Here is a 16,116-nt window from a genome sequence, read left to right on the forward strand (position 1 = left end):
GATAACTTTTCAGCATATTTTTTATGATACTTATAACTTTTACGCATAAATTTTTCCAACCAATTTTTTATAGGACAATTTTTAACACGACACATACAAATTTTATGCATAACTTTTTCAGCCTCCTTACTAAATGATAATTTTGAACATAACTTCCACGAAAACTTCTCACACAACTTTAATATATAAGTTCGTCATACAGCTCATAAAAATACAGCTTGTCAGAGATAACTTTTTGGCATAATTTGTACAAAATAGTTGTCAAAAGAGCATCTCGAAAACAGAACATAAAGAAGGTAAACAAAAAGATTGAGAAAAAAGAAAGAGAATACCAGGTAGTTCAAATACATAGGAGTATGTGACCGAGGCCTCTCATGTATGCAACTGGTATAGGCATGTAGACTCCAAATCAACTAGGCTCTTATATCTCCTACATGTACGCGCGACAAGCTGCGTACGCACACAGTTTCTGTCGCTGTCGCGTCGCACGCTGCGAAGCTAGTTAGCGCAATCCGATTAACTAACGCGCAAAGGATGGAATTGGATGATAAAAACTGTTAGCAGGCCCCACCCACGTGAAGCCGAGTTGGGCGGTCGGAATCTAGGTTGCCAAATAACTGTCAACTGTTAAGACTTGTTGCTTACAATCCAACTTTCCACAGTCCAGATTTTCACGGTCTGAAGGTGAAACAAACGAGGCCTAAGCGAGCGTATAAACAAGTTGAGCATTTTGATCTCCAAACGCTCATGTCTACTCTATGGTAAAAAAGAAATGAAGTTAACAAATTAGGGTACACACCGTTGCATATTTTCTTGTTACTAAATCATGATGGTTAGTTGTATCCATCTTAGGAAGTAGTTGCATTTTTGGTGGTGCGTTCTCTTCATTTAGCCAGTTGAGGACCGGGTTTCATGGCCCTAGGTGCAAGCCATTCCGAAGTTATATATCAGAGTAGTCAATTAATAACATCAAATCTTCTAGACTTCGATCATGAAGCAACTTTCAATAAATCTATCCAAGTGTAGCTGTTAGCTGATGCAATTGGCCTTGGCCGTGTACGTAGGCACGTGTGTGTGTTGGGGGTTGGGGGGGGGGGGGGGGGGGGCAAGAGAGAGAGGGGGGAGAGAGAGAGAGAGGGAGGGAGTCCATATAACAATCTGTATACGCCAAACCTGTCATCAGTTAACCTGTCATTAGATAGCTAGCTCGTGAACAGTTAACAATAACTATACCTTTTGTTCTAATTTTGCCACTCCTGACCTATAGATTCAAAGGCTTGTATTGTTTCAGCTCCTGTAGTGCTACTTGTGCAATCCAAGAAGCATCTTCTGTTGGCACTAATGCAACTTCCCCTACCATTTTCTGAACTTTGAAGATCATCATTGTGTTGCAGTGATCAAGAATTGATCTTTTCTCCGTTTGAAAATTGCGCAAAAGCTTCTATTCCAGGTTTTGCTGAAGGACCTAGAGGGCAAGCGTGGGATCGTTGCTGCCTCCCAGTTTTGTGGCTTGGATAGCTCCACGTGGTTTTGCAAAAACTGGCGAAGTTTAGGTCGACATTCATTGATGGTTTAATCCACACTCTTCTGATACTACAAGACATGCTCAGGCAGTGCAGCTTGATGATTCCTTTGGCAGGGTTTGCTTTGCTAAATTTTGTTCTTTCTTGAAATAAAATACTTCATCTGTTCTATTTCAAATATTGTTCCGACCAAAAAGTTTGGCCTATTTGCAGTACAATGGTTTCTAGTTTGCTTCTGTTTGGCCTTTTTCATCAGAATACAGAAGCCAACTTCTTAGAGCATGTGTTTCAATGCAAAGAGAGAATAAGAGGAAAGATTGAAATGGTAATAGGTTCACACGGGTCACTAATCAGAAATGAAGAAACTACAGTCGGCATGCATTGCAGGAGTTGCCAGATGAGGGAAAAAATAATTAGAACCGAATGGTGCTGCCCAGGCTCGAACTGGGGACCTTTAGTGTGTAAGACTAACGTGATAACCGACTACACCACAGCACCGTTATGACAGTAATTAACTCAGTTAATTAGAGAAACCATCACACAGTATTTACACTAACCACACTCCAGGAGCAAGGAAACATGATGGACAGAATAAAGAAGACAGTACATTCACTTAATAAGATCCAGTTACACATTTGCGGCATCAGAGGGGGGACGGAGAGGAAAGAAGAGGTGGTTAAATGTTATTCAGTACTACAGTTGACTGTTAATGTTCTACATCAGCTATAACAAGCAACATTTAAACAGATCGTATATGTACTGTACAGGTGGGGAGATGAATTAAGTATATAAATTGAATTCTGCACGTGGCTGAGACTAAAGAGGAGCAAATGCTTCTGTCCTAAGTGTATGCTGCATCGAACCTAAATGTCACAGCATATCTTCACATCATCGTAAGAGTGTTGCAGATCCAACAAACACCATCAGCCAAGTAGGCGCCTGCAGTTTTCCAGGCTGTGTTGGGAGTATCCTGCATCATCTACTATCTGCAAGATAAGATGAGTGTTATGAGTCAGTTTTAGATCATACGAGGTATGAAGGTTGAATCATGCATAATTGCTTGCACAATGATATTGAAGGACTGATTAATACACTTCGTTTGGACCATGATATCAGTAGTTTCAGTTTTAGATAATAGCTAAGTGGAAAAACAGTGATGCAAATATCTTGCTTGAAAATGAGATTCGGAGACATACATTCATCACTTGTCAATTAACTCTAACACAAAGTTCAGTATTAAGCCCGGATGTATTAATAAAGAAATGGCAAAGATAGCACAATCAATACTTACATTGCTTGAACTTGGTAAAGAGGATCAAACATGAAGAGTTCCCTCTGCTCATCTGTTGGATTTGTTAACCACCGACAGAACATCCACGCTGCCCCGGCAACTGATGACACAGACAGGATTGCCAAGAAGCCGAAATGGGAGACATCGTTCGCAATAATAGCCATAGCAAGCATGACCAACTCTGCAAGGCTTGCAATTGAAACCTCCATTCCTCCAATTAGATTTGCTTTTGAAGCAGGAACACCAGTTTGCACGATCTGGGTCCCGACAACATCATAAGACATGTGGCCTAACCGAGACAATGCCTGCAGATTAACACAGAATAGATACAAGGATTACTCCATAGTGTTCAATTAAATTCGACTGAAAGGGGAATATGAAGTTAAGATTTCAGTCTTACAATGGATGATAGGAATATAAGTAAAGGTGTCATTTGCGAAATTGAACCAGCCCAATACACTGTGAGCGCGACGGACAGGAGTGAAGCTTGAAATATCAATCCAGCAGCTCCCGCCTGTTATAACATCAACCATTTGCATCAACCGTGAAAGAAATATGGGAACAAAACCAACAAGAACAAAACCAACAAGGTAGAGGTCGAACCTTTAGAATTCCAACTCTTTTAACCAGGCTTGAGGAGATGAACGTTGCAACAAGGCCCATGATAGAACACAATCCACTGAAAGCACCAACAATGGATGGACTAATACCTGTTCAAAATTGATACATATAGTCTTATACAGAGGCTTTTAAGGGAGTCATAGATTTGAACCGGAGAAGTGAAACATACCACGATGCATCAATAATGCAGTCATTATGGCACCCGGGGCAAGTGCAACATTGAAATTTAGGAACACAGTAGCTGCACTTGCAGGTAAAACTGTTTGCTGCTTATACTCATTCCAGCCATGTTTGATAGCACTCAAACTATTTTGAACTGAAGATTAAAGAGACTGTCAGACCATCTACCAAAGTAAAATTAAATAGCTAACCATGTCAAAGTTCCTCACCTATCTTGCTTACATCTAACAGATCAATACAAATAGATTCATCAGTGGCTGTTCTAGAGGAATCAAGTGCATGGCATGAGACTCTGTTAATTAGTTGGCCCAACATAACCTGGAATTGAAAAGTCCATATAGCACCCTGTGAGTACTCTACATCTGGCTATTCAAGTTTTAGGAGCGAAAATAAATGTGGTTTACCAGAACAGGGAAACTGCATATCATTAGACCACAAGCAATCTTCAAACAGGTCACAGGATGGTATTTTGATAGCAGTAGGCCAAAAACTGAAGCACCAACTGTCTGCAACCATCCCCCAAAAAGATTATTAGATATAATTTGTCCAATCAAAACAGGATGTTGTGTTCAGCTATTCGCAACCAATAAAATAAGAAACAAATCAATCACAATCAATGATCAACCTTGTTGTGTGCTGAAGTCTCAATCAATCAAATAAGATGATGATATGCAAGTCTGAGAGTGAGAAATCACACCTCACAAATTAGATCAAGTCGATTAAGCACAGCATTTGCTTGAGCTAACGCAACGGGCCTGTTTGTTCCTGCTAACTTCACAGAGAAAAAGAACTGTAAGGGAAGAAGTTGATCAAAACAAGAAGCAATTATTTTGAAATCTCAAATTTATTTAAGATAACAAAACTTTTCCATTTAAACTATTATAGACTTCTTAGTTCCATCTCACAAATTCTTTATTGCAGAGGGATATCAAATATTTCAGTCAAATAATCAAAAGTGATATGTGGATCAGCAACCCTACCAAGACAACCCAATCCCGCTCCATGGTAACCCCTAGCGCCAATCCTGCAAGCCTTTCGATAGCTCCAGCTGCCACTAGTGCAATGAACCAAGGTCTCAGAACCACAGCTGTTGTAGAAGCATGGCTCAGATTTTTTAGAGCATAGATGACCGTTGCAGCTGATATCAACTGAGTGGATACCTGCAAGACCGGGTTGCACAAAGCACTGGCATCAATTAAAGTATGTTTTCTTGTGTCGCGTATGGACTACATTAAACTTTTTTTTTCTACCCAACATAAGAAAGTAGAGAAGATAAAGGCCAAGCACCTGCACAGCATTCAATGCTGTGTACATGGGTATTCGAGGGAAATGATCCATAAGCTTGCCAACTATTGGTGCCCCAATAAACACTGAAAGCTGGATATCATATATTTAATTAGACTATGATACTGAAAATTTCTCTTATATTCAGTACAGTGGCAAAGTACCTTCGTGAAGAAACCAACAATAGCAACAGGCAATAGGCTTGGATGAAGAATTGCCAGTGCAGCAGGCCAAGCGAAATTCCACAGTTGTTCCACCAAGTTACCAAATAAGTAACTAGCATATAGAGCTGCATCAATGTTGTATGTGTTTAAACTTTACAGGCTACTTAAGTTCCACGACAGAAATAATCTTAAAGTAAAAAAAACGAATTCTTAGGGGTATGAGAGAGCTGATGCTCCTTCTATGAGACCATGAAAATATTAATCAACTAACCATAACAAAGATCTTCTGCCTTCCTTGAAACTAGCAGCATATTTGCATAACTTTTACAGTGCAAACAGTAATACAGATACTAAAATGAGATGATCCTGAAAAAAAAAACTCCCTTACCATATAGTCCAGCAGGATGAGCTGGAGTGGAGGCCAAAGTATGTTGCTCTCCTTCAGACAAGACCTGAATTATAAACAGATGATTACAAGAGGGCAAAAGAAGGCATTCAACAAAGAAAATCAGAAAGGGACGAAGGTTCATACTGGCAGCTCTTCAAAATCAGAAGGACAGGAGGCCCTATCATGCAGTGAAAAAGGACTAGAATCTAGAACATCTCCACGAAGATTAACAACCGGAATGGAGCATCCCGGAGGCAGTGACGGTTGATCATCAAAATCCTCTTCTTTATTTACAGTACTAACATCAACCTCAATGTTTGCAATGTAACATTTTGGGATAAAATTGTGTAGCCTGGCAAAAATTATGCAACATATTAATGATCTACAAAATCTTAAATCAACAGAAATTTCAGGAGCAAATTCTAATACAAGAAATATAAACAGCAACGTCATGAGCTCAATCAACTGGACACCTGGTTACACCGTGTTTCTAATTCAATCAACCTCGATTATGACTCAAATCGTATTCGCTGTTCAACACATTTGTGCCAACAGGAAAACATATAAACACACACAAGAGGACTAAAATTAGCTTTCCTTCCATAACCACCTCGATAGCCTGGTGACAAAGAGGCAAAGGCAGCAAAATCTACAGAGGAGCCAGTAGCCTAGCATCCACAACAAAAAAATAACCATCAGGAACATGTTTATATGATCACTACCTCAAACCATATCCTACATCTCAGTGCAACCATCACCATTCCACTCCAAATTCCCACACCAAGCATCCAGATAGGAAGAGACTAACCTACCAAGGTTAAGCAACCTGCCGTAATCCCATCTACCAATCTTGAACATGAATCATCCCCAGCTCAAATCCCCTATTCTAGCAAACCACCCCTCGTCTCCCCTGAGCTCCAAGATTCCAAAGAAGGAACATTTATCATTTCCTCGCGCACCAGAGGCACCCAAATAAAGGAGCCAACGCGTTTTGCGCGGCATCAGCGCGAACCAGCAGAGAGTGGACAGACAGACATTCACCTGAGCGTGCCGGCGCCGGGGGAGGCGGCGGGCCTCAGGCGCAGCGTCCACGCTCCGGAGACGCTCCGGCGGCCGGCGGGCGCCTGTGGCGATGCGAGGAAAGCGGAGGCTGCGAGCATCCCCATGGCTCCTCTGCTGCTGCTGCGACGGCGGCGGCGCGACTACTCATGCAGCCTCTTCAATACGGACTACAGCGATGGGGTCGGGCTCAGCGCGATGTTTCGGAAGCTTCTGGAAGCATGGGCCTGCACGGCAGCCTGCAGCCTTATCTTGAGGCGGAGGCGCGAGCCGAGAGGAGGAGGAACCAGAGGCGAGGAGGCGAGGAGGGAGGGGGGCGCCAAGTTGCCAACTCTCCAAGCGAGGGAGTGTGGAGAAGAGAGCGAGGGGAAGATGGAGAGGAGATAGGAGAGGCCCTACTGGCCGTCCGATGGAGATCAGATGGATGAGGGTTTTTCTAGTGTTTTGTGATGGAGAGGAAAACCAGGAATTTGAGCAAGAAATGCAGCTACTATTCCGTCTGAAACACGGGAATCTCCAGGGAATTTATACGACAGTGGACACATGTTCCTTTTACATGTTGAGTTTCACCCGAAAAGAGCCTAAATTTATGTTTTAACCATAACTATTTTAGTGGTTCTCCTGGTACTAACTTTGCTCATCCAGCACCACAAAGAGCATTTCTCGGGAGAACTAGCAAAGCTGCCTTATTCTCGCACCCAATATCAGACTTGCATATGACCCGGCAGTGACCAAGCTTTATTCGAGCATATGGTTTCTGGCTGTAAAAATAGACACATAAGTAGATATCTTAAAGCTACATGGAGAATCATATATGGTCAAAAACCACTTGTTTTTCCTTTATAACAAACCTAAGCACACATGGTTGCCCTTAGACACTTATCCTATCACTTACACTCGTATTCCAGATAGAGAAACTTTACATAACAGGACGTGGAGCATGAAACCTACCCACACAAGTATGTTGAATATTCCCTTTAATTACATGATGACATGGTGTGGTACTTCTTATGGGACAATAAAAGATTACTTGTGATTGTGATGGTTCTAAATAGAGGAAACAATAAAAACCGGTGCATCGCTTAAGGGACCGATAATTGAAGCAGATGAAATTAAATCAAATGGTATAGCACGGGCTATTTTTCTTCCTCGAGAAAAAACGAGCTTCAAACATTTGGCTACTTGAGCCTCTCCCCATAATCTCGCCCACAATTTTTTTTAAAAAAGCAGACCGTTCTCGCATTGACAGAGATGGAATTCCAGCTTTAATTTCTTGGATGCATCCATGGGGCGGCTTAAACCCAGCAGCGATTAGAAACTTTTCCCCTTCTACCCATGAACTTTGGTTGCACCGCCAGCCGCCCAAGAAAAAACACTCACCTTTCAAAAAGAAAAAACACTCACCGCGCCACAGTTTTTTTTTCTCCTCCTGCAAACTCCATTGTTTTTTTTTTGTGGGATACGTGCATGGATGTCACCAAGTGGAGTTTTCTCAGGTGCAGGCCCCTGAAACGTGGGCCTTTCTGGAACCTGTCACCTGGATGGAGAGGGCAAGAGACGAGTGGTTTATGACTCCTGTCTTTTGATGCCGTATGGAGTCACTTCCAAGTTCTAAACACATGGTCACTGTCATTCAGATCCATTGGCACAAGTTTAGAACCTACGGAACTCTTGAAGAATCAAGCGTGGAAGTTTCTAAATATCCTTGTGACTCGGAACTGATGGCATGGTCCATATAATCTTTCGGCCTTGCTAGCGCTCGGACGTCCGATGGGAATTTTCCCATCAGACGCTCCGTTGCAACATCGAAACAAGATATCTGCAAAATTAAAAATATATAGGTGCAATATTGAAAATATGCAAAAAACTAATTAAGTTGTTTGACTCTCGAAAATTCCCACCGCAACATGAACACTATATTTCATGCAATATTCAGCATGAAACATGCGGAAATAATAGTTGCAACATCGAAGATCAACCATTGAAACATATATCGGAGCATCCGATTTTTCTTCCCTGTCCGGACATCTGTGTCTTAGCATTTTTGATAATCTTTCGCTGCCTTCTTGGCTGCCTTCTTGGACATGAGGCCTCTCCAATGGATGGTTTCTGGTGTCCAAGGTAAATGAAGTCAGCTACAATCTTTTTTGAAGAGAATTTCAAAAAACATCAACTATTCATACGTTTTGTTACGATCAATTTGACATAACTATAATTACATTGCGCCATCTATTTTACAAACTTACAACAATTCTTCTAGATACACATGTTAGCGACACAATTTATGTGTGGATCCATATATGGGATTGTATGGTTAACATGGGGTGTCATGCAAAAATATCATGGGCTTGTGAGACTAAGGGCACGAGTAGCTGTAGAAAATATATGTGAAATGAATATTAAAAGCTGTAGTTTATTGATAGTTAGATGCGGATAGTTGTAATTTTTAGAAATGGACTCTCTTTTTCTTTGAAATATGTCAATCATGTGTATACTTTGATGGTTTGGTGACCAAAGTTTATAAATGTCTGATCTTTGCAATCCTGTTGAGATCTAAAAAGGTAAAATAGATGTTTTGGTCCCTCAACTTCACTCCGAGGGTCAAGTTCATCCCTTAACTTTCAAAAAGGCTAATTTAGTCTCTCAACTTTTATTTTTAGTCAAATTCATCCTTATACTAATGTGATGCTCCATAATACCATGAGACTAATGCGAAAAGTACTCTTTACCCTTGGCTATTTCTTCTTCTTCATTGCGGAAAGCTGATCAAACATGTGCATGATGTTCTTATATGATCTAGACTAAATGAAATATGAAAGGGCACTTCAAAAGATACAAGAGACAACAAGACAGTAGATAGAACAGTGGATCTGTTGTGTCCTATCATTGATTAATTACAACGATACAACAATGAAAATTTGAGTATAAGAAGAAGGAGCCAAAGGTAAAAATATCTTTTCACAACAGTCTCATGTTAGTAGGGACAATCACATCAGCATAAGGATAAGTTTGGTCTAAAAATAAAAGAAATAAGTTGGCGTTGTTGTTTAATGGTATGTGATATGGTTTTACGTTACAAGAGCTTCTCCAACAAGAGTCAACATAGAGAACAGACTAGGTCACTAGGATCAGAGTTGATGTGGAGGAAAGAGAGCAAGCGAAAAACAAATAGTTAGTAACTCCACTAACTTGTAGCTCGTTTCAGTGAAACGAGGACGTGAGACCGTGTTGCTCCTCTCCTCTAACCGCTTCAGCTAAACCGTTGGGTGGGTGATAGATGGATCAAAAAGGTGTGGATGTGAATGTGAGATAAAAACAATGTGCTTTGCTATATTAGTAGTAGTTATATCGATTCTTGTTTTCAAAGTTAGCTATGGAAGTCCATGGTAAAATCATGTGTACTATTTTTTTCAAAAGCTAGGTTCTTAATAACTATAGTCTCAAAACAGCTCAAGACTGCACACAAACGATATTCCTGTATCTTATAATTCTACTTTTTTTTTTCTAGTTTCATCCTTATCGATATCAAAGAAGTACGGATGATTGAAAACCACACCTAACCATTCGCATTCTTCACGTTCCCTAACTCTTTGCTCCTCTCCTTCGAGCAATAAATTTGACATCAATCTTTGCAGAAGCAGTATCCAAATCCAAACAACACACCATTTGCAATAACTGTACCTAGGACTACGAAATTCCAAGGAAATCAAATGGAGTTTGTACACTTTTCCGCGGAATTTGGTCAAAACAAAGCCCAACGGGTGCTCGGCGAGTGGCCGTAGCACTTTGCCAGGTCAGCAGCCGCCCCTCGGCCACCCAATCGCCCGCCACGAGACGCGCCAGTTCAGCCGCGCTGCCCTCTGGCCCCACTCTGCAGCTGGGCCATACTAAACAGAGGAACCCACGCGTCAGTAACCGAACGCGCGAAAACAATCTGTACGCGATGCCGGTAGCTTGCGTAGGAAATCTACCGAGGTGTGTGTGTGTGGGCCCACGCATCAGTCCAAAAATCCGCTCGCTTTTTTTTTTGGCGTCTTATCTCTTTCCTCCCTCCGTCCCCTTCCTTCCCCACCCACGCCACGCGTGTGTTCTTCGCAGCCACCCAACCCCCGCCTCGGCGAAATCCGGCGCCAAATCCCCTCACCTTATCGCCAAATCGACCGCCCATCGGCATGATGACCCCCTCATCATCGCCCCGGACGCTGCACCGCAGCGAAACGGCCCTGGTTTAGCCGTCAAAGCCCCACCTTTCTGGAGCCTTTCTTGGGCTAGTGCCGCGTGCCTCCCGAGCGAGGACCCCCGGGGATTGGATTCCGGCGTAGCCTGCCTTTCCCGGTTGGATTGGGATATAGGCGGGGGGTGATTTCGTGGGAGAGGTTTGAGCTTGGTGGGATTTCTTGGGCGGAATTTGATTTGCGTGAAGTGCGTCTTGGAGGAGGCGATTCTTGCGTGGTTGCGTGGTCTGCTGGGAGGCTGCTGCTGCCGCCGCCGCCGGGATGGCGACGCACTTCACGCCGTCGCAGGCGCACGCGGCGTCGCACGCAGCGGCGCACCACCACTCGGCGTCGGCCGCGGCCGCCGTCACGGCCGCGGCCACCGCGCGCCTGCAGGCGTCCGCGCCGCCGGCCTCGGCATCGGCCGCGGCGGCGGCTCTGTGCCCGCCGCACCTCCTCGCGGCGTCGTCCCCGGCCTCCTCCTCTGCGGCGTGCCCGCCCGCCAACAACCCCATCTTCGTCGGCCCCGGCGCGCCGTGGGTTCAGCAGCCCCAGCGCGCCGCTGCTGCGGCCGCGGCGCTCGGCCCGGAGTTCCGGCGCGCGCGCACCACCCGGACCATCTCCAAGCGCACCCGCGGGGGCGGTGGCAGTGCGGGAGCCCAGGACCGCGGCCGCGTGTCCTCGGCTGCCGCGGGGCGCTGCGTCGACAAGCTGCTCCGCGTGGGGCCTGAAGACCGGCGAGCACTTGGTGCGGCTCTCTCATCCTTCCGGGGTGAGCTAGTCGCTCCAGAGGACTACTGCCAGGTACTCCGGGAGCTCGGCGACAGGGATAAATCGGCATACCGTGCCTTTGAGGTGTTTTATGCTGCATTGCCTCTTGTTGGTGGTGGTGCTGTCGGGAAAGGCAAACTTCTGACTGCCGCCATTGGTGCGCTTGGCAAGATGGGTCGACCAGACCTGGCAAGGAGGGCTTTTGATACTGGCATTGCTGGGGGATATGGCAACACGGTGTTTGCGCACTCTGCCCTCATCTCAGCTTATGCGAGGAGTGGACTCGCAACTGAGGCCATGGGGGTGCTCGAGTTGATGAAGGGTGCAGGCTTGCGGCCTACTACAGTGTCATACAATGCTGTTATTGATGCATGCGGAAAAGGGGGTGTCGACTTTACGTTCACACTTGGGTATTTCCGTCAGATGTTGCATGATGGGCTCTGTCCAGACCGCAAGACGTTTAATTCACTTCTTGCGGCATGTAGCCGGGCTGGCCATTTGGAAGATGCTCGTGCTGTCTTCGATGAAATGATCCATCTTGGGAGTGGGCGTGACATTTACACTTACAACACATTTGTTGATGCAATTTGCAAGTGTGGCAACATGGAGCTGGCTATGCAGGTTGTCTTGGATATGGAAGCAAATAATGTCAAGCCAAATGTTGTTACATATAGTACGCTTATGGATGGCTTCTCCAAACTGGAGAAATATGATGAGGCACTCAAGTTGCGTGGAAAGATGAAGTCTTTGGGAATTCAACTGGACCGAGTTTGCTACAACACCTTGCTGGCCATATATGTGAAGACAGGGAAGTATGGTGAAATTGCTAGTGTGTGTGAAGAGATGGAGAGTTTGGGTATTGACAAGGACACTGTCACTTACAATTCCTTGATTAATGGATATGGAAAGCAAGGACGCTTGGATATGGTTGCTTTCCTTGTTCAAGATATGCGGGCGCAAGGTGTAGCTCCTAGTGTGCTGACATACTCAACTTTGATAGATATCTATTCAAAGGCAGGAATGCATGGAGATGCATTTAATGTCTACTTGGATTTTAAGGAGTCTGGTCTAAAGGCAGATGTTGTTCTGTTCAGCTCTTTTATTGATACGTTGGCCAAGAATGGCTTGGTAGAGTGTGCTTTGTCTTTGCTTGATGAGATGATGAAGATGGGTATCAAGCCAAATGTTGTAACCTACAACACAATTATTGATGCGTTTGGCAAATCTAAGATTCTTACTGAGGAGGATCCTGAGATTGGAGACATGGGAATTGTTGGGGTTTATGGTGGCCAGATTGTAAGGTCCGCTAATTCAGCTACCAGTGGAGGCCGTTCTGCCATTGATGTTCGGATGAGGAGGTCCCAGGAATTATTTTTCATTCTGGAATTATTTCAGAAGATGGTCCAGCAGGGTGTACAACCAAATGTTGTAACATTTTCTGCGATCCTGAATGCTTGCAGGTACATCTTCATCATTTCATTAGAGCCTTTCTAATGCTAATTTTTTTTTCTGGCCATGAAAATACACTCTTGTGCATTGTATCAGTTGAAAATTCAACAATTGGTGCTGCGTTCCCCTGTATAGTATACTGTTATTTTTGGCAGCTTAAACTAGATAACTTCAATGTATATTTATTTTTACACTGGTTAAACTTAAGTCTTCCTGTAGTTCATGAATACACAAAGTTATTCCATATTCTATAACCTATTGGTTTCTTTGATACTAGAAAAAGGGTATGCTAACTGTGTACTTGTGTTATTTCAAAACAAATAGCACATAAGCAAAATATGAGCCTGCTAATTCATCTAAAAAATTACGTTTATATTAGTGCGCCTCTTAAGTTCTGTGGTTTCTAAGTATTTGCTTCAATCTTGTTCTTGCAGTCGCTGTAATAGTTTTGAAGATGCAGCCCTTTTACTGGAACAGCTTCGCTTGTTTGATAACTTTGTATACGGGGTTGCGTATGGACTTCTGATGGGCCATCAAGAAGTTTGGTCTCAAGCACGGTCCCTCTTTAATCAGTTGGGACGCATGGATTCTCCAACATCTTCTGCCTTTTACAATGCTCTTACTGACGTGCTGTGGCATTTTGGCCAGGTAGGTTTAGTCCTTATGCTTGGGTTCATTTAGTCTATTAGCATTAGGAGGTCACTGGCGTTCTCTGGTAATATTATTTTCCATTGTTAAGTTATTTGAAAAGAACTACTTATATAATAGTTGCAAGAACAGGGCCAATGCTGGTGTTCCTCGATCCAGGAACATCATCCTCATTCTGGGACGTGGGAACAATCTTGGCCCCACCTTGTAAAACCTTTCACAAGTAGCATACTGCATTCCTCAATCCCATTCCTTGACAAAATTGACATGGGAACATTTTACTAAATTTATATTTTATTTCACTTTTGACAACTTCAATTGTTTGTCGTCTCCCAACCATCCATCCTAACGTTTCATCGAATGAGTTGTGTAAACTCTTTCCATATACATACACATCTCATTATATAGCTTAGTGGTTTTGTGACATTTTTGTTTCTGATCATTTTCAGAGACAAGGAGCTCAGCAAGTTGTGCTCGAAGGGGTAAACCGTCGTGTTTGGGAGAACACGTGGAGCGAGTTCTGCCTGGACCTGCACCTCATGTCATGTGGTGCAGCTCAAGCAATGGTTCATGCATGGCTCCTGAATGTGCGCTCTATTGTCTTCGCAGGACGAGCTATGCCTGAATTTTTAAGGTACTTGGTCCTTGATATCTAGCACTTCCATTTCATTATACATTTGTGCAAATCTGGAAACAAAGGATAGGATCTCTTGGCTTTACCTGAACTAATACCATGTTTATGTCTCGACAGCATTCTGACAGGATGGGGAAAGCATAGCAAGATAGCTGGTTCAAGCACTCTCAGACGTGTCATTGAAGCATTGCTCCTTTCAATTGGAGCGCCGTTTCAGGTCGAGCGCTTTAATATTGGAAGGTTTGTGTCACCTAGTGCTGTGGTGGCTGCCTGGTTGAGAGAGTCTGGCACCATTAACATTCTTCTCCTCCGCAATGAGCGAGTACAGCATGCAAACCTGCCCAATCTGGTACCGAGGTTACAGGCGTTGCAGTTGTAGCCCCCTAGATCTCATCTCATCGTCCCGTTTAGCATCGGGCCTGGTACAAGCTTCCCTTTAGTTTTTATTCATCTTCATTCAGAAGATTGTAGTGTATCATAGTTTCAGGGAAATAGGCAAATAGTTCACTTTATAAAATCCCAGTGTTTTAGGCTTTTCTTTAGCCAGAAATGTAATGTAAACTTGGCAGCCTGCCTTACAACCCCTTTTTCATCAAGATAAAATCTAGCAGCTTCACAATTGGTGCTCCACTGTCCTGAGTCCTAACCTCGGACCTGTGCCTCACTTTCTTAATGGCAAAGAAAAGACAGTTCATAGGATGGTAATTTGTGGCTGTTCATGGGCAGTCAATGATGCCCTTAAGGCCTTGTGTTCCTCTTTCGGTTTGTTTGATGAAAGCTATACTTGCCCTGTTGCCCATGAATGGTGACGCCTCCGTTGCTTTCCCCCTTTGGCTCGTGATACCTTTGCTGCTTTGAAAGATGCCAGCTTTGCTGAAGATGCATATCTCAGCATCTCCCCATTCATGAACAGCATGTGGCTGTAGCTGCTTTGTGTGTCAGCAGCTCAAGTGGCTGGCTGGGGAGGCTGTAAAGGCTGGAGCTGGAAAAGAGTGGTGAAGAGCCGTGCAATGTGTTTTCTGCTGATTCAGATTTGCAGCTGTGGCCAATATCTGATGGTTCATCCTGCATAATTGGACCTGGAGATGGATACTTTTACATGGAGATTTGTCAGCCATGCAAATGGGTCAAAACGGAAGATGGAATTCTGGAAATTGTGTTTTTCATTCACCGATTTGGATGTTTTCAGCCATTGAAATGACATGTTGTACGAGGGGTAGGGTTTGCGTATGTGTGTTCATAGGGCTGAGTGTGCGAACGTTATGAGTGTGTGAGTTGTATTGCGTAATTTTTTTAAAAAATAAACAGCAAAAAACCATTCGCCGTGTGTGAAACTTCAAGCCAGAGAAAAAAGAAAAGGGAATCCGTGGTCCAGCAGGTGTTAATTGGTTGGGCATGCAATCGCGATATGCAAATATCCTTTTTGCAAGTTGGTTTGTTTATCTTTCTGAAGGAAAGCTGTATGTATTTGATTACCTGACTAAGCGATCATAGCCATATATCTATGTGCTACTTTTGTCTACAAATAATTATCATCACTTCATTATTCAATATTTGAGTATTTACTTTGCGCATATATGTATGCAAATAGTGATAAGTATACAATACTCAGAAAATGCTTTTGTTGGAAAGCGTAGAAAAAAATACTTTGATTTTATTTGACCAACTTTCAAAAGTTGATGTTAATCAAGTTCCAAATAGTGCACCAGCAGTGAAAATTACTTGAAGACATCTTTTATTTTTGAACTCAGGATATGTTTATGGGAAGATAAGTTGAAGCGTTGGACACCATTTCCAGATCCAATTGAACTTGCACAGGAAAGAATTTGTGTCCCGGATCGAAACACTTCCAAGAAAGCGTTTGCTTCATACGGATGCAAAGCTAATGAT

At 43.4% G+C, this 16,116-nt stretch overlaps 2 protein-coding genes and 1 non-coding gene across 3 annotated transcripts; 1 reads left to right on the plus strand and 2 right to left on the minus strand.

Moving 5' to 3' along the window:
• Window positions 1–1,947: 1,947 nt before the first annotated feature.
• Window positions 1,948–2,021, minus strand: TRNAV-UAC. The gene has a single exon. It is a non-coding gene; the product is annotated as a tRNA-Val (tRNA).
• Window positions 2,022–2,106: 85 nt separating this feature from the next.
• On the minus strand, window positions 2,107–6,973 carry LOC112887259 (solute carrier family 40 member 2, chloroplastic). The gene is made up of 14 exons (XM_025953389.1): window positions 6,493–6,973; window positions 5,596–5,803; window positions 5,452–5,515; window positions 5,064–5,188; window positions 4,903–4,992; window positions 4,596–4,775; window positions 4,313–4,387; window positions 4,020–4,121; window positions 3,825–3,933; window positions 3,605–3,751; window positions 3,418–3,524; window positions 3,215–3,328; window positions 2,815–3,119; window positions 2,107–2,509 (listed from the first exon to the last, which is right to left on the minus strand). The coding sequence occupies exons 1-14, from the start codon at window positions 6,615–6,617 to the stop codon at window positions 2,506–2,508; spliced, it is 1,755 nt and encodes a 584-aa protein (XP_025809174.1). The 5' UTR covers window positions 6,618–6,973; the 3' UTR covers window positions 2,107–2,505.
• A 3,594-nt stretch (window positions 6,974–10,567) lies between these two features.
• On the plus strand, window positions 10,568–14,856 carry LOC112886048 (pentatricopeptide repeat-containing protein At2g31400, chloroplastic). Its single transcript, XM_025951798.1, has 4 exons — window positions 10,568–12,955; window positions 13,379–13,592; window positions 14,042–14,226; window positions 14,344–14,856. The coding sequence occupies exons 1-4, from the start codon at window positions 11,007–11,009 to the stop codon at window positions 14,603–14,605; spliced, it is 2,610 nt and encodes an 869-aa protein (XP_025807583.1). The 5' UTR covers window positions 10,568–11,006; the 3' UTR covers window positions 14,606–14,856.
• Window positions 14,857–16,116: the final 1,260 nt, after the last annotated feature.

Source organism: Panicum hallii, chromosome 3 (assembly GCF_002211085.1).
Source record: "Panicum hallii strain FIL2 chromosome 3, PHallii_v3.1, whole genome shotgun sequence".
In the NCBI taxonomy this organism is placed as follows: Eukaryota; Viridiplantae; Streptophyta; class Magnoliopsida; order Poales; family Poaceae; genus Panicum; species Panicum hallii.